Genomic DNA, 23,623 nt, shown 5'->3' with positions numbered 1-23,623 from the left:
GGCTAAATCTTTCCATGTGTACACTCTAGGTCGTTGAGTCAGGAGCAGGGAGCTGAAAGTGAAAGATTTTATCTTTCGGTCTTTCCGTGTGTACCCAGCTAACCTTTACTTTAGGAAAAAGCGCACTTTTAAAAAGATTTACAGTGCTTTCACATATCGCCCAAGTATAAAATGATATCTTTTTAACTAATTCCATACAGATAATTGTTTCACTTTATAGCCAGTGGTATTATCAAGTTATCCCAGTCAAAGTAAACAGCATATATAGTGTCATATATTCCCCTAACAACTGTAATGTTATATAATAAACACAGTAATGAAGCCAAAAATAAAATAAAATCAGATTATTAGTTTTTCCAAATGAAGAGTGAGGAGGATTGCCCAGTGGACGAGGGTCTCAGTGTAACTCCAGATGGGAGACCTCTCTCTCACATACACCCTCACCCAATCCACCTCTGCTAGGGTGCTCACTGTACACTGCCCACCGCACGAAGCCCTGGGACTCCGGGAGCGCGCACGGAAGACGCGCGCCGCCGGAGAGGCGGGGGCGCGCATGGAATAAGCGGGTGCCGCGCCTGGCTCCGGCCTGCTGCTGTCTGCTGCTGGCGGTGATCGGGTGAAGATGGCGCCGGGCGGATGGAAATCCTAATGACAGTCTCCAGGATCGCTTCTATCTGTACCATGGTAGGTGTCGGTGGCCTACGAGTTGGAGCAGCTGGAGGGGAAACGTGCAGCTTCGCTGACAGCCGGAGCGGGGGGACGCGGTTCTGCTCCGGGGAGAGCGCCGGCTCTGCGGGACGCAGCTGTAGGAGAGGCTGGGGATGCGCTGCGGCCTAATGCTGGACCCGAGCTGACCAGTACAGTGACCCAGAAAGCTGCAGCCGTGTGCATTGCTGTCTAGGCTGTGCCGCCCCCTCACCCCATGCACCCGACACAGCCTCACGCGCAGGTAGAGGGGCTGCAGGTGTGCAATCAGGACATCAGTCCTGTGCAGAGACCACCAGCCCCCATGCATGCTGCTGTCACTTGCCTTCAGACATGTCCTGGCCACAAGTGCTCCTCAGTCATGCTAACGGGCATGATCAGTGCCATGGAACAGGGGTGTACCTGGTGCCATCAGGCCCCACTGGGTACATGTTTGTCTATCTGTATAATAAGACCAATGGCACACGCACACACAGCGTGTGGTACAAATCTCTGGCTCACTCCAGCTTACGGCAGTGTCAGACGAGCAGTTTTTCCATTAATTGTCAATCACCTTCAGAGGTAACTACTGTGTCCCTGTAACACAATAACCAGCTATGCAAACCATGCATGCAGCGTTCTGTAGTGCTTTTGCATTGATCTTATAAGATATGTATATTTGTAATGTGCCGCTGTACAGCATGGAAAAATATGGGGCGATAAGAAGCACTTAGACATGCATTGGTGTCATTGATCTGTGGTCTCTTTTCAATATATATGCTTAAATGTACACATGACTGTACAGTATTGCTTGCAGTACATGTCCTGGATTTATTTTAGAACATAACACAGCTGGTGGAAGACCTGGGTGCAAAGGTCGCAGCTTGGAGCAGTGATTGTCTCTTCCTGTCAGGTGTATTTTTGTTTTCTGCATCAGGTGTCACAAGGTGTCTCTGCGTGAGCCATTCAATCTCTCAGCACAAGGGGTGCATGTTGTTTTTTTTTTGCTTTGCATTTTGTTATCTATAGGCTCATTTGTGCAATGATTTCTAGTATTTGCCCTTGTGTAAATCTTCCTTGCAACGACAGGAATGTGAAATAGTGACTATTTTATTAATGCTGCTCACTTGAAGATTGCAGTAATTAACTTTTTAACAGCTTGTTCTATTGGAATATTTACATATGCAAAACATTCATACAATCCAGGTAGATTTGCACAAATGCTAGGGGTTGTTACTGTGCGGTTTCATTGCAGAAACCAGAAATTCATGTTGCCTGTTTGGAAATCTATCACATTGCTAGTACTGCTTCTGTGACAAAAATATTAAAAGGGATTAAAGCGAATAGAGTTTGACCTTGTGTGAAATTGATTGCTGCATCTGATTATAGAGCGTGATGTGTTACTGTAGTTTTATAAACGTTCCTCTAGAAGGAAAACTTTGCTGTAAATGATTGGCATACTAACACATTTATTTTTATTACACCGGGCATGTTCCAACCACGTGTTCCCTTCTTTCTTTCCGGCGCTTGGACTCAGGAGAGATGTAGGTGGATAGGTGGGAGCTCTTTGGGGATCAGTGATTGATAAGAAAAATTGATTGTGATCGTAGAATGAAGAAAGCAGAACTAGCTGTACATTTTTTTTTTTTCTCCTCCCTTTTTATGCTCATGATCCATTCGTTAGAAATATGGGGGTCATTCCGACCCGGAATGACCCGTTCGCACGCAGCGGTTCTTCGCTGCGTTGCGCACGGGTAGGAACTGTGGCTGCACCACGCTCACATTGCGCACGTGCGTTGTTGCCCTGCGGCGGCAGTCACCGGGCAACGACACCAGGATCGAAGAAAGCGATCGCAGGCCCGATCGCAAGAAGATTGAAAGCGGGAAGGAGGATCGTCTACTCACCGTTTCCCGGGCATGGTAAGGCGAACGCAGGCGTTTGGAGGGCGGATGTCTGACGTCACAGCCGGGACCTTCATCGCTGGTTCCGTCGCACTGGGTAAGTAGGTGCAGGGCTGGTCTTGTTCTGCACAAAACTTTTTTAGCATAGCAGGGCTGCACAAGCGATCGCAGCCCTGCTATGCTAAAAACCTCTCCCCCATAGGCGGCGTCAAGTTGATCGCACGAGCAGCAAAAAGTTGCTACGTGCGATCAACCCGGAATAACTCCCTATGTGTGCACATGTCTCTTGTTCTATATAAGGTTCTGTTAGTCCTGGAACCAAACGAAAGGGTGAAACAGAACGCATGTGAATGTAGACTCCAGCTTTCATGTTGCTGATTGTCCAGAAACTTTACAGAGGTTGTAATATTTATTGTATTTGTGTGTTAAACCCCCCCCCCCAACCCCAACCTACTGTCTATTAGTGTGTAGTTTAATTTTTCCTTTGATGTATACCTGTCATGGTTGAAAAACTCTGTAATCAATAATCATTAACCTAATCACATTTTATAAGCAAATAGATTAATTATTAAGGTACTTATGTAACTAATGCAACTATAAAGTTAAAACACAGGTTCTCAAACTCTGTCCATGGGACCCCACACAGTGCATGTTTTCCAGGTCTCCTCACGGAATCACAAGTGACAGAATTAGCTCCACCTGTGGATGTTTTAAAAACCCGGGTTGGGGGTGCAGTGTGAAAGCGCCACTTAATTTCCTGAGTCAACTGACCCAGCATTTCAACTCAGGATTAAAACAAGGTTATACACAGGTATGACCCGAGTTGAAGTGCAGTGTAAAAGGGCGCAGATTGGCTGTTCCTGTGTCTCCCTTGATGATGTCAGCATAGTCCATAGTGTTTACTAGACCCGGGTCTAGTGTGAAAGGAGGCAAACCCGGGAATAACCCTGGTTGAAGTGCAGTGTGAAGGAGTTCTGACTCTGGTCGATGCCGGGTTGGACCTGTATTAAAATTCCTGGGTCGTAACTGGGTTTGCGATAAGTAATGAATACACCTGTGCACCTGCTAGTAACCTGCAAAACGTGATCTCTGTGGAGTCCTGAGGACAGAGTTTGAGAAACATTGAGTTAGACAATCAAGTTAATATCTACTTGCTCCCACTCTATGGGGGAATCGAATCTGCAACATCGGTGCAATGTGCTGTTCCGGAATAGCACATTGCGTTCTGCAGTCATCACAAGGGGTTGTGAATGAAAACTTGTGGTGTTGCAACTACCATAATTTGCCAATATAAGCATACATCATTGGGGGTAATTCAGAGTTGATCGCAGCAGCAAATTTGTTAGCAGTTGGGCAAAACCATGTGCACTGCAGGGAAGGGCAGATATAATGCTGGCCATACACTTGTGCGATGCACCGCAACGTGACATCGCGGGGCATAGCACCGGCAGTTCAGGTGCGATCAAATCGCACCTGAACTGCCAAAGTGGTTACCATGCGATCATGCGATAGATCGCATGGTAATTACGTGATGGGCAAGTCACCGCCGAGTGGGAGTGGCCTCCGGCCGCTCCTGGCAGGTGCCCATTGCACATCGCAGTGCGATATATCTCATGTGGGCTTACAACCACATGCGATCGCACTGCGATGCGAGAAATATTATGTGCAGCACATAATATCTTGAGACGTGATATTCGACCGGCTTGCCCGCGCATTGCGTCTCAAGGTACCTAAAATGTGCACACAATCCTTCGATTTCGCTCACAGATGTGGTCGAAATCGAAGGATAGCACTGATTATCTCATAAGTGTATGGGCACCATAACATGTGCAAAGAGAGTTAGATTTATTTGTGTGTGGTGTGTTCAAACTGAAATCTAAATTGCAGTGTAAAAATAAAGCAGCCAGTATTTACCCTGCACAGGAACCATATCTCACCCAAATCTCTCTCTCTCTGTACATGTTATATCTGCCTCCCCTGCAGTGCACATGATTTTGCCCAACTGCTAACAAATTTGCTTCTGCAATCAACTCTGAATGACCCCCGTTGTACGTACTGGCAGCTATGTGCACTTGGAGAGGTAGGTATCGATCAGCACAGTAAGGGGTGTAGAGACATAATTTGCTAGCCCCTTAAAGAAGCTCCTCATTTTTGACTTGCACACTCCTATGAGAAGGCATGTCTTGTGATGTCTTGGGCCTAGTGCAAGTCCAATACATCTGTAACATTAGTATCTTTTATTGTAAAGTGCTAAAACTTTACCAGCACTGTACGTGTAAGAGTTCATTATACAAATTACATACAGTGAAATTAAATGGAAAACAGAGTGGCCCTTTCCTGAGTGATTTAGTATAAGAGGAGACGGGAATGGTGTATATTTGGGTTGGGTACGAAAATAAGATTTTACTTACCGATAAATCTATTTCTCGTAGTCCGTAGTGGATGCTGGGGACTCCGTCAGGACCATGGGGAATAGCGGCTCCGCAGGAGACAGGGCACAAAAATAAAGCTTTAGGATCAGGTGGTGTGCACTGGCTCCTCCCCCTATGACCCTCCTCCAAGCCTCAGTTAGGATACTGTGCCCGGACGAGCGTACACAATAAGGAAGGATATTGAATCCCGGGTAAGACTCATACCAGCCACACCAATCACACCGTACAACTTGTGATCTGAACCCAGTTAACAGTATGACAAACGTAGGAGCCTCTGAACAGACGGCTCACAACAATAACAACCCGATTTTTTTGTAACAATAACTATGTACAAGTATTGCAGACAATCCGCACTTGGGATGGGCGCCCAGCATCCACTACGGACTACGAGAAATAGATTTATCGGTAAGTAAAATCTTATTTTCTCTGACGTCCTAAGTGGATGCTGGGGACTCCGTCAGGACCATGGGGATTATACCAAAGCTCCCAAACGGGCGGGAGAGTGCGGATGACTCTGCAGCACCGAATGAGAGAACTCCAGGTCCTCTTTAGCCAGGGTATCAAATTTGTAGAATTTTACAAACGTGTTCTCCCCCGACCACGTAGCTGCTCGGCAGAGTTGTAATGCCGAGACCCCCCGGGCAGCCGCCCAGGATGAGCCCACTTTCCTTGTGGAATGGGCCTTGACAGATTTTGGTTGTGGCAAGCCTGCCACAGAATGTGCAAGTTGAATTGTGCTACAAATCCAACGAGCAATCGTCTGCTTAGAAGCAGGAGCACCCAGCTTGTTGGGTGCATACAATATAAACAGCGAGTCAGACTTTCTGACTCCAGCCGTTCTTGAAATATATATTTTCAATGCCCGGACCACGTCCAACAACTTGGAATCCTCCAAATCGTTAGTAGCCGCAGGCACCACAATAGGCTGGTTCAGGTGAAACGCTGACACCACCTTAGGCAGAAAATGAGGACGCGTCCGCAGTTCTGCCCTGTCCGAATGGAAAATCAGATATGGGCTCTTATATGATAAATCCGCTAATTCTGATACTCTCCTGGCTGAAGCCAGGGCCAGTAGCATGGTTACTTTCCATGTAAGATATTTCAACTCCACCGATTTGAGTGGCTCAAACCAATGGGATTTGAGAAAATCCAAAACTACATTAAGATCCCACGGTGCCACTGGGGGCACAAACGGGGGCTGTATATGTAGTACTCCTTTTACAAAAGTCTGGACTTCAGGAACTGAAGCCAATTCTTTCTGGAAGAAAATCGACAGGGCCGAAATTTGAACCTTAATGGACCCCAATTTGAGGCCCATAGACAATCCTGTTTGCAGGAAATGTAGGAATCGACCCAGTTGAAATTCCTCCGTGGGGGCCTTCCTGGCCTCACACCACGCAACATATTTTCTCCAAATGCGGTGATAATGTTGTGCAGTCACCTCCTTCCTGGCTTTTACCAGTGTAGGAATGACCTCTTCCGGAATGCCTTTTTCCCTTAGAATTCGGCGTTCAACCGCCATGCCGTCAAACGCAGCCGCGGTAAGTCTTGGAATAGACACGGTCCCTGCTGAAGCAGGTCCCGTCTTAGAGGTAGAGGCCACGGATCCTCCGTGAGCATCTCTTGAAGTTCCGGGTACCAAGTTCTTCTTGGCCAATCCGGAGCCACGAGTATCGTTCTTACTCCCCTTTGCCGTATAATTCTCAGTACTTTTGGTATGAGAGGCAGAGGAGGGAACACATACACTGACTGGAACACCCACGGTGTTACCAGAGCGTCCACAGCTATTGCCTGAGGGTCTCTTGACCTGGCGCAATACCTGTCCAGTTTTTTGTTGAGGCGGGACGCCATCATATCCACCTTTGGTTTTTCCCAACGGTTCACAATCATGTGGAAGACTTCTGGATGAAGTCCCCACTCTCCCGGGTGTAGATCGTGTCTGCTGAGGAAGTCTGCTTCCCAGTTGTCCACTCCCGGAATGAACACTGCTGACAGTGCTATCACATGATCTTCCGCCCAGCGAAGAATCCTTGCAGCTTCTGCCATTGCTGTCCTGCTTCTTGTGCCGCCCTGTCTGTTAACGTGGGCAACTGCCGTGATGTTGTCCGACTGGATCAACACCGGCTGACCCTGAAGCAGGGGTTTTGCCAGACTTAGAGCATTGTAAATCGCTCTTAGCTCCAGTGTATTTATGTGAAAAGACATCTCCAGGCTTGACCATACTCCCTGGAAGTTTCTTCCCTGTGTGACCGCTCCCCAGCCTCTCAGACTGGCATCCGTGGTCACCAGGACCCAGTCCTGTATGCCGAATCTGCGGCCCTCTTACAGATGAGCACTCTGCAACCACCACAGAAGAGACACCCTTGTCCGTGGTGATAAGGTTATCCGCTGGTGCATCTGCAGATGCGATCCGGACCATTTGTCCAACAGATCCCACTGAAAAGTTCGTGCGTGGAATCTGCCGAATGGAATCGCTTCGTAAGAAGCCACCATCTTTCCCAGGACTCTTGTGCATTGATGCACAGACACTTTTCCTGGTTTTAGGAGGTTCCTGACAAGTTTGGATAACTCCTTGGCTTTCTCCTCCGGAAGAAACACCTTTTTCTGAACCGTGTCCAGAATCATTCCCAGGAACAGCAGACGTGTTGTCGGTGTCAACTGAGATTTTGGAAAATTCAGAATCCACCCGTGTTGTTGCAGCACTAATTGGGTTAATGGTACTCCGTCCTCCAGCTGTTCTCTGGACCTTGCCCTTATCAGGAGATCGTCCCAAGTAAGGGATAATTAATACGCCTCTTCTTCGAAGAAGAATCATCATTTCGGCCATTACCTTGGTAAAGACCCGAGGTGCCGTGGACAATCCAAACGGCAGCGTCTGAAACTGATAATGACAGTTTTGCACCACGAACCTGAGGTACCCTTGATGTGAAGGGCAAATTGGGACATGCAGGTAAGCATCCTTTATGTCCAGGGACACCATAAAGTCCCCTTCTTCCAGATTCGCTATCACTGCTCTGAGTGACTCCATCTTGAATTTGAATTTCTGTATGTACAGGTTCAAAGATTTCAGATTTAGAATAGGTCTTACCGAGCCGTCCGGCTTCGGTACCACAAATAGCGTGGAGTAATACCCCTTTCCCTGTTGTAGGAGGGGTACCTTGACTATCACCTGCTGAGAAAACAGCTTGTGAATGGCTTCCAATACCGTCGCCCTGTCTGAGGGAGACGTTGGCAAAGCAGACTTTAGGAACCGGCGAGGGGGAGACTTCTCGAATTCCAACCTGTAACCCTGAGATACTACCTGCAGGATCCAGGGGTCCACCTGTGAGCAAGCCCACTGTGCGCTGAAATTCTTGAGTCGACCCCCCACCGCTCCTGAGTCCGCTTGTAAAGCCCCAGCGTCATGCTGAGGGCTTTGTAGAACCCTGGGAGGGCTTCTGTTCCTGGGCAGGGGCTGCTTGCTGTCCTCTCTTACCCCTTCCTCTGCCCCGGGGCAGATATGACTGTCCTTTTGCCCGCTTGTTCTTATAGGACCGAAAGGACTGCGGCTGAAAAGACGGTGTCTTTTTCTGTTGGGAGGGGGTCTGAGGTAAAAAGGTGGATTTTCCGGCAGTTGCCGTGGCCACCAGATCCGATAGACCGACGCCAAATAATTCCTCCCCTTTATACGGCAATACTTCCATATGTCGTTTAGAATCCGCATCACCTGACCACTGTCGCGTCCATAAACTTCTTCTGGCAGATATGGACATCGCATTTACTCTCGATGCCAGAGTGCAAATATCCCTCTGAGCATCTCGCATATAAAGAAAAGCATCCTTTAATTGCTCTATAGTCAATAAAATACTGTCCCTATCCAGGGTATCAATATTTTCAGTCAGGGAATCCGACCAGACCACCCCAGCACTGCACATCCAGGCTGAGGCGATGGCTGGTCGCAGTATAACACCAGTATGTGTGTATATACTTTTTAGGGTAGTTTCCAGCCTCCTATCAGCTGGATCCTTGGGGGCGGCCGTATCAGGAGACGGTAACGCCACTTGTTATGATAAGCGTGTGAGCGCCTTATCCACCCTAGGGGGTGTTTCCCAGCGCGCCCTAACCTCTGGCGGGAAAGGGTATAATGCCAATAACTTTTTTGAAATTAGCACTTTTCTATCTGGGTTAACCCACGCTTCATCACATACATCATTCAATTCCTCTGATTCAGGAAAAACTACAGGTAGTTTTTTCACCCCCCACATAATACCCCTTTTTGTGGTACTTGCAGTATCAGAGATATGCAAAGCCTCCTTCATTGCCGTGATCATATAACGTGTGGCCCTACTTGAAAATACGTTTGTTTCTTCACCGTCGACACTAGATTCAGTGTCCGTGTCTGGGTCTGTGTCGACCGACTGAGGTAAAGGGCGTTTTACAGCCCCTGACGGTGTCTGAGACGCCTGGGCAGGTACCAACTGGTTTTCCGGCCGTCTCATGTCGTCAACTGATTTTTGTAATGTGCTGACATTATCACGTAATTCCATAAACAAAGCCATCCATTCCGGTGTCGACTCCCTGGGGGGTGACATCACCATTATCGGCAATTGCTCTGCCTCCACACCAACATCGTCCTCATACATGTCGACACACACGTACCGACACACAGCAGACACACAGGGAATGCTCTTATCGAAGACAGGACCCCACTAGCCCTTTGGGGAGACAGAGGGAGAGTTTGCCAGCACACACCCAAGCGCTATAATATATATGGGAACAACCTTATATAAGTGTTGTATCCTTATAGCAGCTTAAATATATAAAATATCGCCAAAAAAAGTGCCCCCCCTCTCTGTTTTACCCTGTTTCTGTAGTGCAGTGCAGGGGAGAGTCCTGGGAGCCTTCCTCACAGCGGAGCTGAGCAGGAAAATGGCGCTGTGTGCTGAGGAGAATAAGCCCCGCCCCCTATTCCGGCGGGCTTTTCTCCCGGAGTTTGAGATATCTGGCATGGGTTTAATACATCCATATAGCCTCAAGGGCTATATGTGATGTATTTTTTTTAGCCATAAAAGGTATTATACATTGCTGCCCAGGGCGCCCCCAGCAGCGCCCTGCACCCTCCGTGACCTATGGTGTGAAGTGTGTGACAACAATGGCGCACAGCTGCAGTGCTGTGCGCTACCTTCATGAAGACTGAAAAGCCTTCTGCCGCCGGTTTCCGGACCTTCAATCTTCAGCATCTGCAAGGGGGGTCGGCGGCGCGGCTCCGGGACGAACCCCAGGGTGAGACCTGTGTTCCGACTCCCTCTGGAGCTAATGGTGTCCAGTAGCCTAAGAAGCCAATCCATCCTGCACGCAGGTGAGTTGAACTTCTCTCCCCTAAGTCCCTCGATGCAGTGAGCCTGTTGCCAGCAGGACTCACTGAACATAAAAAAAACCTAAAAACTTTTTCTAAGCAGCTCCTTAAGAGAGCCACCTAGATTGCACCCTGCTCGGACGGGCACAAAAACCTAACAGAGGCTTGGAGGAGGGTCATAGGGGGAGGAGCCAGTGCACACCACCTGATCCTAAAGCTTTATTTTTGTGCCCTGTCTCCTGCGGAGCCGCTATTCCCCATGGTCCTGACGGAGTCCCCAGCATCCACTTAGGACGTCAGAGAAATGTCAACAGCATAGCCTTTTAAGTAAGCAATTAAAAAAATATATACTTTATTAATTTGCAGGTAAACAGTGGATCCCTTATCTGACTCCTGGATTTAACCTTGGTTGAAAAAGATCAGGAACACTTTCTACACTAATTACCTTTTGCTAGTCTGGGAGCAGGTCTTTGCCTCTCTGCGGTTGTTGTCCAGTCCTTTTCTTTAATTATACTCGGATAGGAAACTGCTACTAACTTTTCCTGTGTAGGTGAACCCACAACCACTACTCCCCTGACTATGGGGGTAATTCAGACTGCATCCCATATATATGCTGCGCTATATAAGAAACTGCTAATAAATAATAAATAAAATAAATAATCCCTGCAGCGGCAGCGATCGAAGTCCGAATTTTTTTGTGTAGCCCAGTGAGATGCTAAAAGCATCTCAGGGCTGCGATTGCCTCTGCCTGATTGACATGCAAAGTCGGTTGTGGGAGGGGGCGTGCCAACGGCGTTAGAACACCATTGGCGGGGCACGGTCCGAACAACACAGGCATGTCGTACCGAACAACACAGGCATGTCGGACCGTTGGGGGGGGCGGGCCATGGCGGCTGTGTGACGTCACACGCAGCCGCTGCAACCCGAGAGGCGGCGGGAAGCTCCCTGCCAGAGCACAGGAGCGCAGGCAGGGAGCCATTCGCCGTGTGCAAAATCATCACCGCCGTGCGATGTTTTTGCACCAGTGTGCGTGGGGGTAGGGTCAGACATGCGGTGCAGACTAGCCCTGTGCTGGGAATCCCCCCGCATGTCTGAGAAAATGATTGAAGATGTGCTAAATTTAGCACATCTACAATCCGATCTGAATTAGGCCCAATATTTTCAAATTTGAGTCATGACCCTTGAGTATATATAGGGGTGTATTCAATTAGAGTCGGAAACTGCCGTCTTGTCGGTAAAACGGTAGTTTCCGACTGGACTAGGTTGGAAGGGGTTCCGACCTATTCAGTGCAGGCTCAGTTTTTCCGACAAGTCGGGAAGCTGACGGAATAGCCGCCGATCCACGTGCTGCTGTCTTTCTGGCAATCTCAATCCAACTTTAAAAAATGTCGGATTGAGATGAGGGTGCTGAGAGGAGGAGATGGGGGTAGAGCAGGAACCCAGCAGCTGCAGCAGAGGATCAGGTGGATGGGGCACCGCCGCCGCTCACAGGCTTGCTGGAGTCGGGTGGACACTGCCATGATCGGTGGTGGTGCCCCATCCTCCTGATCAGCTGCTGCAGCCGCTGGGTTCCTACTCTCCCCAGTCTCCTTCTCTCAGCTCCCTAATCTCAATCCGACTTTTTTTTAAAGTCGACTTGAGATTGTTGGGAATGGCCAAATCCTCTCGGATTTGGCCGTTCATTGAATAGGTCCTGTCGGATCCATTCCGACAAATTCATGTCGGAATGTATCCGTCTCTAATTGAATATACCCCATAGTATCTAGTAACCAGTATTTTTGGTGTAGTGTGATTTCATATTGAGAAATACTGTAGATGTAAGTGTTAGATCATGCAAATCCATTTAAAAATATGGTGTTTGTTAATGAAAAAAAAAGTATGAAAAATCATTTAACAATACAGGTTGAGTATCCCATATCCAAATATTCCGAAATACGGAATATTCCGAAATACGGACTTTTTTGAGTGAGAGTGAGATAGTGAAACCTTTGTTTTATGATGGCTCAATGTACACAAACTTTGTTTAATACACAAAGTTATTAAAAATATTGTATTAAATGACCTTCAGGCTGTGTGTATAAGTTGTATATGAAACATAAATGAATTGTGTGAATGTACACACACATTGTTTAATGCACAAAGTTATAAAAAATATTGGCTAAAATGACCTTCAGGCTGTGTGTATAAGGTGTATATAAAACATAAATGCATTCTGTGCTTAGATTTAGGTCCCATCACCATGATATCTCATTATGGTATGCAATTATTCCAAAATACGGAAAAATCCGATATCCAAAATACCTCTGGTCCCAAGCATTTTGGATAAGGGATACTCAACCTGTACAATATATTGATGTCTGTGCCATTGGGATTAACAATGTTACCAGTGCAGAGTCTTTCTTCGGTAGTACCACTTGCACAGAATCTCTGCAGAACACTGCACGTGACATTCTTCTACACAGTAACTACAATGAATGACTTGGCAACGGTTGAATGAGAAGCATGTTGACATTGAGTGCCATTATTTTACTCATTAAATGAGACTGACAGATGACAAATTGCCACTCCTTTTCCTGGTACTTGTATAGTTCTCTGGCACTTTGCTTCGGTCAGGTGTTTAAAATGGAATATATAAATGAAAAACGTTCTTGCATGACTGTGAGTTTAGTACATTTTGTGCAGTTCTTGCTATAATGCCATGAGCCATGTATTAGAACTTACATGAGTACAACCACACAGCATGTATTTCATCTACCTGACCCTGAAGGTCTGCACTTCTTGAGGCACATTAACTTTCCAATAGAGGTATAAACAGCAATGTATCATAGTAGTGTAACACTCTGTATAAGAAGTTTCCGGGGGGCTGTTGTATAAAGCGGACCTCCAGTCTGAGGGCTAGTGCATAGCGCACACTTGCGACCAGTAACCTACTGATATTAGCAGCATTTATCTTTGGTATTTAAGCATTTATGTATTTCCTTCATGTTGTTCTTAATCTTCCGTTTACTCATGATGTATGCATTTACAAGCTCAGTCTGCTGAAAGTGTCCAGCTGTAAAAAGGTTTCTTCTCCGCCATTTCCAGTACCAGTGACACTTTTTTCCCTTGTGTATACATTACTAACAAATCAGTCTAATTCTTAAAACATGGGTATATTTTCTATAACTGCTTTACAACTGAAATCCTCTGTATATTTTTTTGTCCTGGTAAAATGTTGCAATGACAGTGAAATGTTACATGCAACATACTATGAGCAGATGTAGTAATCCTGGAGAAGGCATAAAGAAGTGATAAAGCGGTGATAAGTGCAAGATGATAATGCACCAGCCAATCAGCTCCTGTCAGTTTACATATTGGAGCTGATTGACTGGTGCGTTTTCACCGGTTCCGGTATGAATGGTCGACCATGTTATGGTCGACAGTCATTAGGTCGACCACTATTGGTCGACATTGACATGGTCGACATGGACACATGGTCGACACATGAATGGTCGACATGAGTTTTTTAACTTTTTTTGGTGTCGTTTTTTGCGTAAAGTGACTGGGAACCCCAATTAGTGCACCGCGTCCCCTCGCATGGCTCGCTTCGCTCGCCATGCTTTGGGCATGGTGCCTTCGCTCCGCTACCGCTTCGCTCGGCACACTTTACCGTTCCAATCGTAGTCCATGTGGATCGTAAAGTATGGAAAAGTTCCCCAAAAGAAAAAAAAGTTAAAAAAATCATGTCGACCGTTTCATGTGTCGACCATTTTCATGTGTCGACCATGTGTCCATGTCGACCATGTCAATGTCGACCAATAGTGGTCGACCTAATGACTGTCGACCATAACATGGTCGACCATGTGAACGGATACTGTTTTCACCTTGCACTTATCACCGCTTTATCACTTCTTTATGCCTTCTCCAGGCTTAATACATCTGCCCCATTGAGGTTTATGTACCTGTAAAATGCTGATCATGATTTTTTCCCCCCTCTGTTTACGGACCTTCTTGTGACGGGTATGTGCATTCTCATTGGGGGAAATTAATTCTCTTCATAGGGATGTATCTCCCAGGTTAAATGCCCCGCACTGTAAACCTGTGACAATCAGTTTTCTACTCGCACCCTCCTTAGGTGCGACAAGAAATCCACAATCAATAGTGCCTTGGGTCTAGTTCATGGGTCTTCAACCTGCAGCCCTTCTGCTGTGGAACTACACATCCCAGCATGCCCTGCCTCAGTTTTAGCATACCTTAATAGCAAAACTGTGGCAGGGAATGCTGGGATGTGTAGTTTCAAAGCAGCTGAAGAGCCATAGATTGAAGACCCATGGTCTAGTTGCTCTCTTACTACATGTGGTAACAGCACTGTGCCCCCCCGCTTAACTTGCAGTTTACCACTATTAAGCCCTGTTAGTTGTGGTAAACTGCATTTCTCAACTTTAGTGCCCAGCGCAGTTCAGTCAGTTGAATAGCTTCGGACACTTAACCCATGAATTACATCCCCGTGAAGAGAATGGAGTGCCCCCACCCCCGCCATTGAGTCATGCACTGTAATGATGAAACGTAAATCCACTATATCCTGCTTGGATCAGTTGTAATGTGGCTTTTTACACTGCAGGATATCTTGGAGAGTGCCAGTGATCTGCAGGACAGTACTCTGACTCTGATATTATTTACCTGTCTAATGTGCCCAAGATGGGTGTCTCACTTGGGATGTACAATTTGTGGAACTGATGATTCTGTGGGTACCAGTTATTTAGTTTCTCTCTTTCTATATTATGTCATTTTCCAAAGTGTGTCACATTTCCACGTATTGTTTATCCTACTCATCATTACCTATGTAATGCACCCAAGACGGCTACTTCACCAGGTAAATCTGTGGGTAGGATTAATAAGCCTTGAAACCCATGATTCTGGATCTTGTCATTTGTATTTTGTCCCCTGTAACTCCCCAAAGTGTGTTAATATCTTCACCACCTGCTTTCCCCACATAATTTAAGCAATGTAGCGATTCCAAGATGCCTCACCAGGTGCTTTTGTGGTGTGATGAACAACTAGTGGAACTGATTCTTCTGTGGGTATCTTGTTGTTTTCTCTGTCCCCGTGTGTAATCTTAGCTCCCATGTATTGCTTTTCTCACCCAGTGTAACCTATGTAGTGTGCCCAAGATGTCTACCTAGTCTGGTACTTTTGTGTGTGGGATGAATAATCAGTGGAACTGATGATTCTGTGGGTATCTTGTATTTATTATTTGCATTACATATTTCATATTCATTCGCTGTGTGTCTTGGAAGTGCATCCAAGGTGGCTGCCTCCGTTGTAATATGGTTTCTTTACTGCAAATATAAAGCAGTTTGGGGCTGATTCAATTGTTGTACCCTGCGGCTACACCAGGGGTGCGGAGCAATTAAATTGTTGCTCTGTTTAGGCGTCCAGTAGCCGCGTGGCTGACAGCCTTCTGAGGTGTGAGAAAACGCGTGGAAACTCTACACTTTGGGGACGCCCAAAGCAAGTAATTTAGATGGGTTTTGCTGTTTTAGGTGGCTAAACCTGGTCTATTTGGGCGTCTAAAGAGTCTGTTCCTAGTTTATTTTTAGACGCCCAAAACAATTGAATTGGCCCATTGGGCACGATTCAATTTGATGACAGTTGAATACCGCCGGGAATTAGCTCCCAGGCCTATTCAATACAGCGCTCTGTGACGATGACGGATTTCTTCCTGGAGCGGTGCGAGCAGAAATCTGACAAAAATGCTGGTGGGATGCTGATTTCTGCCCTTAGCTCAGCAGAAACAGCGGCGCGCCGGGCACTTAAGTTGGAAAATGCCGGTTCTCCCGACAAAACACTCTGTTTAGTCCGGGAGAACGGGCATTCTCCGACTTACCACTGCACTGTATTGAATACCCCTTGGAGCTAATTCCCGGCGCTACTCAACTGTCATCCAATTGAATTGGGCCCAGTGAGTCCTTGTGGCTAAAAGCACTATAATATTATTATTATTATTATTATTATTATTATTATTGTAGTAGTAGTAATATTTGCACAAATGACTAGTATGGGAAGGAAATAATTTCGAGACATGTTTTAAAAAGATTTCTGATTAGCCTCATTATTAAAATATGGTAACTTTGCGGACTTGCTTTGGAAGAGCTGAAATACTTGTTAACATGTACTGTATATAATGTATGTTCCCATACTGCCAGAAGCAAGCATTGCTATCCTGTGCCTGCCATGCTGAGCTGTCACACAGTAGATGGCAGTAAACAGATATGACTGAAGTAGGACACAGTTGATAGTCTTGAATTGTTTTCAACTGACACATTCTGATGGCATTGGTGGAATCATTTGAGCAAACAGTGATTGCACATTTGATTGGGCCTTAGCCGTTAGTTTGGTTTAGTTTCCTGCTTTTATCCTCCTCTTTCCTCCTTTTTGTGTCCTGTTTCTTTCCCATTGCTTATTTTAGCCGATTGCATGTTGAAATCTCTATGGGTTCCATACGATCTGTTCGTGATCCACACTCATGCAAATTCAACCAGTATTTATTTATTACTTTGGCAGGAGTTTTTTACTGACTAACCTACAGGACCTTTGCGTGAGATCTCTCCATTAAAGTAGTAGAAATCTCATTGGCTGAGATGACGTACTGTATCTACATTGAGGGCTAGATGCTTCATCGATTGGAGAGTGATAAAAATAAGATTTTAAACCTACCGGTAAATCTTTTTCTCGTAGTCCGTAGAGGATGCTGGGGACTCCGTAAGGACCATGGGGATAGACGGGCTCCGCAGGAGACATGGGCACTTTAAGAAAGACTTTAGTTATGGGTGTGCAGTGGCTCCTCCCTCTATGCCCCTCCTCCAGACCTCAGTTAGAGAAACTGTGCCCAGAGGAGACGGACAGTACGAGGAAAGGATTTTTGTTAATCCAAGGGCACACCAATCACACCGTATAACTTGTGTATCCATTAAACAGTTAACAGTATGAAAAAACAACTTGGCATCAGTCCAAAACTGACTACATCATGGGACTCGGAATCCTCCAAGTCTCGCGTAGCCACAGGCACCACAATAGGTTGGTTCATATGAAAAGATGACACCACCTTAGGCAAGAACTGAGGACGGGTCCGCAATTCCGCCCTATCCATATGGAAAACCAGATAGGGAGGGGCTTTTATGAGACAAAGCCGCCAATTCCGACACTCGCCTAGCCGAAGCCAAGGCTAATAACATGACCACCTTCCAAGTGAGATATTTTAACTCCACCGTTTGAAGTGGTTCAAACCAGTGCGACTGAAGGAAACTCAACACCACGTTAAGGTCCCAAGGTGCCACCGGAGGTATAAAAGGAGGCTGAATATGCAGCACTCCCTTCACAAAAGTCTGTACTTCTGGGAGAGAATCCAATTCTTTTGAAAGAAAATGGATAAAGCCGAAATCCTGAACCTTAATGGATCCTAATTTTAGGCCCAAATTCACTCCAGTCTGTAGGAAGTGAAGGAAACGTGCCAGATGGAATTCTTCCGTAGGAGCATTCCTGGCCTCACACCAAGAAACATATTTTCGCTATATCCGGTGATAATGTTTCGCTGTCACGTCTTTCCTAGCCTTTATCAGAGTAGGAATGACCTCATCCGGAATGCCCTTTTCCGCTAGGATCCGGCGTTCAACCGCCATGCCGTCAAACGCAGCCGCGGTAAGTCTTGGAAGAGGCCACAGATCTCCCGTGAGCATTTCCAGCAGATCCGGATACCAGGCCCTTCATGGCCAATCTGGAACAATGAGAATTGTTCTCACTCCTCTTTTTCTTATTATTCTCAACACCTTGGGTATGAGAGGAAGAGGAGGAAACACATAGACCGACTAGAACACCCACGGTGTCACTAGGGCGTCTACTGCTACCGCCTGAGGGTCTTTTGATCTGGTGCAATACCTCTGTAGCTTTTTGTTGAGGCGGGACGCCATCATGTCTATCTGGGTCAGTCCCCACTGACTTGCAATCTGTGCGAAGACTTCCTGATGAAGTCCCCACTCTCCTGGATGCAGGTCGTGTCTGCTGAGGAAGTCTGCTTCCCAATTGTCCACTCCCGGAATGAACACTGCTGACAGTGCGCTTACATGATTTTCCGCCCAGCAAAGAATCCTGGTGGCTTCCGCCATTGCCACTCTGCTCCTTGTGTCGCCTTGGCGGTTTACATGAGCCACTGCGGTGATGTTGTCTGACTGGATCAGAACTGGTTGGTCGCAAAGTAAATTCTCCGCTTGACGTAGGGCGTTGTATATGGCCCTCAGTTCCAGGATGTTGATGTGAAGACAAGTCTCTTGACTTGTCCAAAGTCCTTGGAAGTTTCTTCCCTGTGTGACTGCTCCCCACCCTCCTGAGGCTCGCGTCTGTGGTCACCAGGATCCAGTCCTGAATGCCGAACCTGCGGCCTTCTAAAAGGTGAGCTCTCTGCGGCCACCACAGGAGAGATACCCTGGCTCTGGGGGACAGGGTGATCCGCTGATGAATTTGTAGATGTGACCCGGACCACTTGTCCAATAGGTCCCATTGGAAAGTCCTTGCATGGAACCTGCCGAAGGGAATGGCTTCGTATGTAGCCACCATCTTTCCCAGTACTTGAGTGTAATGATGTACTGACACTTGTTTTGGCTTCAATAGGTTCTTGACTAGAGTCATGATTTCCTGAGCTTTTTCTATCGGAAGAAAAACCCTTTTCTGGTCTGTGTCCAGAATCATGCCCAAGAAGGTCAGACGAGTCGTAGGAACCAGCTGCGACTTCGGGATATTGAGAATGCAGCCGTGTTGCTGTAACACCTTCAGTGAAAGTGACACGCTGTTCAGTAACTTCTCTCTTGATCTCGCTTTTATGAGGAGATCGTCCAAGTATGGGATAATTGTGACACCCTGCTTGCGCAGGAGAACCATCATTTCCGCCATTACCTTGGTGAAAATCCTCGGGGCCGTGGAAAGCCCAAACGGCAACGTCTGAAATTGGTAATGACAATCCTGTACCGCAAATCTCAGGTACGCCTGGTGAGGTGGATAAATGGGACCATGAAGGTATGCATCCTTTATGTCCAGAGATACCATAAAATCCCCCCTTCTAGGCTGGCGATGACCGCTCTGAGCGATTCCATCTTGAACTTGAACCGTTTTTAAGTATAGGTTCAGGGATTTTAAATTCAAAATTGGTCTGACCGAACCGTCCGGTTTCGGGACTACAAACAGAGTTGAGCAGTATCCCTTCCCTTTTTGAAGCAGGGGAACCTCGACCACCACTTGCTGAAGACACAATTTGTGAATAGCATTTAACACTATCCCAATTTCTAGGGGAGAAGTCGGTAGAGCCGATTTGAAAAACCGGCGAGGAGGCACCTCTTCGAATTCCAGCTTGTATCCCTGAGAAACAATTTCCATTGCACAGGGATCCACCTGTGAGTGAACCCAGATGTGGCTGAAAAGTCGAAGACGTGCCCCCACTGGGGCGGACTCCCTCAGTGGAGCCCCAGCGTCATGCAGTAGATTTTGCAGAGGCCGGGGAGGACTTCTGTTCCTGGGAACTAGCTGTGTTGTGCAGCTTTTTTCCTCTGCCCTTACCTCTGGCAAGAAAGGACGATCCACGTACTCTTTTGCTTTTATTTGAACGAAGGGACTGCATTTGATAATGTGGCGCTTTCTTAAGCTGTGAGGGAACATAAGGCAAAAAATTCGAGTTACCTGCCGTAGCTGTGGAAACGAGGTCCGAGAGACCTTCCCCCAAACAATTCCTCACCCTTGTAAGGCAAAACCTCCATATGCCTCTTTGAGTCGGCATCACCTGTTCACTGCCGGGTCCATAAGACTCGCCTAGCAGAAATAGACATAGCGTTTATTCTGGAACCCAGTAGACTAATGTCTCTTTGAGCATCTCTCATGTATAAGACAGCATCTTTTATATGCCCTAGGGTCAATAAAATGGTATCCTTATCTAGGGTCTTAATTTCCGCTGATAAGGAATCTGTCCATGCTGCTACAGCGCTACAAACCCAGGCCAACGCAATTGCCGGTTTGAGTAACTTACCAGAATGTGTGTAAATGGACTTCAAGGTAACCTCCTGCTTGCGGTCAGCAGGATCCTTGTGGGTAGCCGTATCTTGGGATGGCAGCGCTATCTTTTTTGATAAGCGTGTCAATGCTTTGTCTACCCTAGGGGAGGATTCCCACCGTATCCTGTCCGTTGGCGGGAAAGGATACGCCATAAGAATCCTTTTGGGAATCTGCAGTTTTTTGTCTGTAGATTCCCAAGCTTTTTCACATTCGTTCAACTCGTGTGAGGAGGGAAAAGTTACCTCAGGTTTCTTTACCTTATACATGTGTACCCTCGTGTCAGGGACAGGGGATTCCTCTGTGATATGCAAAACCTCTTTTATTGCAATAATCATATAACGAATACATTTAGCCACTTTTGGCTGTAACTTTGCATCATCGTAGTCGACACTGGAGTCAGAATCCGTGTCGGTATATGTGTCTCCTATTTGGGATAGTGGGCGCTTTTGAGACCCCGAAGGTCCCGGCGACATAGGGACAGACATGGGTTGACTCCCTGACTCTTCCCTAGCTTCAGCTTTGTCTAATCTTTTGTGCAATAAATTTACATTAGCACTTAAAACATCCACATATCCATCCAGTCAGGTGTCGGCGCTGCCGACGGAGACCTCACATTCATACGCTCCCCCTCCTCCCTAGGCGAGCCTTCTACCTCAGACATGTCGACATGCGTACCGACACACCACACACACACACACACACACACACACACACACACACACACACACACACACACAGGGAAACTCTTATCTGAAGACCGTTTCCCCACCAGGCCCTTTGGAGAGACAGAGAGAGAGTATGCCAGCACACACCCCAGCGCTATATGACCCAGGAAGAAACACAAAATGTTTACCCAGTAGCGCCTTTTATATGTATATGCGCCAATTATGTACCCCCCCCCCCCCCTCTTGAAAACCCTCTGTCACCGTGAGTAAGCAGGGGAGAGTCCGGGGAGCTTCCTCTCAGTTCTGTGCTGTAGAGAAAATGGCGCTGGTGAGTGCTGAGGGAGAAGCCCCGCCCCCTCGGCGGCGGGCTTCTGTCCCGCTCAAAAATCTTAAAAAACTGGCGGGGGCTCTTTATATACATGTACAGTGCCCAGCTGTACATGTATATATGTATTTTTGCCAAAGGAGAGGTTTATATGCTGCCCAGGGCGCCCCCCCTGCACCCTTACAGTGACTGTTGTGTGTGAGGTGTTTGGGAGCAATGGCGCACAGCTTTACTGCTGTGCGTTACCTCTGTGAAGATCAAGAAGTCTTCTGCCGCCTCTGAAGTCTTCTTTTCTTCTCATACTCACCCGGCTTCTATCTTCCGGCTCTGCGAGGAGGACGGCGGCGCGGCTCTGGGATGGACGGCGAGGGTGAGACCTGCGTACCAATCCCTCTGGAGCTAATGGTGTCCAGTAGCCTAAGAAACAGAGCCTTGAAACTCACAGAAGTAGGTCTGTTTCTCTCTCCTCAGTCCCTCGATGCAGGGAGTCTGTTGCCAGCAGGCTCCCTGAAAATAAAAAACCTAACTAAAATACTTTCTGACAGGAAACTCAGGAGAGCTCCCTGTAATGCACCCAGTCTCCTCTGGGCACAGTATCAAACTGAGGTCTGGAGGAGGGGCATAGAGGGAGGAGCCAGTGCACACCCATACGTAAAGTCTTTCTTAAAGTGCCCATGTCTCCTGCGGAGCCCGTCTATCCCCATGGTCCTTACGGAGTCCCCAGCATCCTCTAGGACGTAAGAGAAATGGAAAGAGAAAACGCAACAGCCAATTGGCTCCTAGCTGCAATGTCACAGGTCCTGTTTGAAAAATGACAGTTAGGAGCTGGTTAGCTGGTAGTTTATCACTTTCCATTTTCTCACTCTCCAAGCGATGATGCTTCTAGCCCTGTTTATTAAATTGCTTAATAAAATGACATGCTTGACTGGCACTCTAGGGTCGATTCAATTCAGCGACAGTTGAATAGCGCCTGGAGTTAGCTCTCTGCGCTTTTTAATACAGCAATAAGTGACACCAATTGTCGGGAATTCTTCTCTCACCCCCGGGGGATGAGAGAGGAAATCCGACAAAAGTGCTGCCGCGAGGCTGATTCTGTCGGGAATCAGCATCACGGCGGGAAGTTTAGTCGGAGAATGCCCGTTCTCCCGACAATTCAACCTGTTAAGTCCGCGAGAACGGGCCGTCGCCTACTTAACTTGAGCTGAATTGAATAGCGACGGGAGCTAACTCCCGGCGCTATTCAACTGTCGCTGAATTGAATCGACCCCTTTGAGTGAAACAGTAGTGACTCCCACAATTGCTGTGTTGCCAGGCAATGATTCTAAACCATTTTAAATATGTTAAAATTTCCTAAATCTACTCCGTCAACTTTTATGTGCCATTCCATTTTAGTTTTAGATGCATTTATTTTCATGAAGTGATTATAGATGTTTCAGGGTTTTTTTACAGTGTAAGTGGAGGAAGAGAAATCTTTTGTATTGTTTGTTTTATTGGAAGTTATAGCCTGCACAGTGGTTAGCATTGCTGCATCACAGGACTGCAGTCATAGATTCATGTGTTTTATAAAAGCTTATAGTAATAGTCACTTTGCCTTCCTGTGGGCAATGGAAAACAAACACTTCTTCGATGACAGAGAGGCTTTGATAAATACAGAAGGGTGAAAGTTGCAGGCGGCCATATACAAACCAATATGTTTTCATTGTTGCCTGGTTCAATGACCTCCGTAAACGGTAAACAGACTGCAGTTATACTGTAAAATGTGTTATTATTTTTTGATGATTGATATCGTCACCTGCATACCCTCCAACATGACCCGCCCCACTAGGTACAAAATGCTCTGTTACTGGACTTCCCTCTTAATTTATGATTGCCATCACCTGTGAAGAAACAGCTTTCTTATCATTTAACTAGTTCAACACAGGTGATGGAAATCATAAATTAAGAGGGAAGTCCAGAAACAGAGCATTTTGTACCTAGTGGGGCGGGTCATGTTGGAGGATCTGCACGTGTTCTGATATTCAGCCAAAATAGTTCACTGACTTCTTATATAGCTCATAGGTCTGCAAACTCGGTCCTCATTACCCCACACGGTGCATGTTTTGCAGGTCTCCTCACAGATTCACACGTGAAATAATTAACTCCACCTGCAGACTTTTTGAAATGTCTGTGAGTAATTAATACACCTGTGCACCTGCTGGGTTACCTGCAA

At 46.8% G+C, this 23,623-nt stretch overlaps 1 protein-coding gene across 1 annotated transcript in view; it reads left to right on the top strand.

The window, feature by feature from the left end:
- Positions 1–507: 507 nt before the first annotated feature.
- The window catches only part of USP12 (ubiquitin specific peptidase 12), a 176,861-nt gene continuing 153,745 nt past the window's right edge, over positions 508–23,623 (top strand). Inside the window, exon 1 of the mRNA XM_063951708.1 lies at positions 508–684. Within this exon, the coding sequence (XP_063807778.1) occupies positions 637–684 (48 nt within the window). The 5' untranslated portion in view covers positions 508–636. The remainder of the gene's footprint in view (positions 685–23,623) is intronic.

Source organism: Pseudophryne corroboree, chromosome 2 (assembly GCF_028390025.1).
Source record: "Pseudophryne corroboree isolate aPseCor3 chromosome 2, aPseCor3.hap2, whole genome shotgun sequence".
In the NCBI taxonomy this organism is placed as follows: domain Eukaryota; kingdom Metazoa; phylum Chordata; class Amphibia; order Anura; family Myobatrachidae; genus Pseudophryne; species Pseudophryne corroboree.
This window is presented reverse-complemented; position numbering and strand designations above follow the sequence as displayed.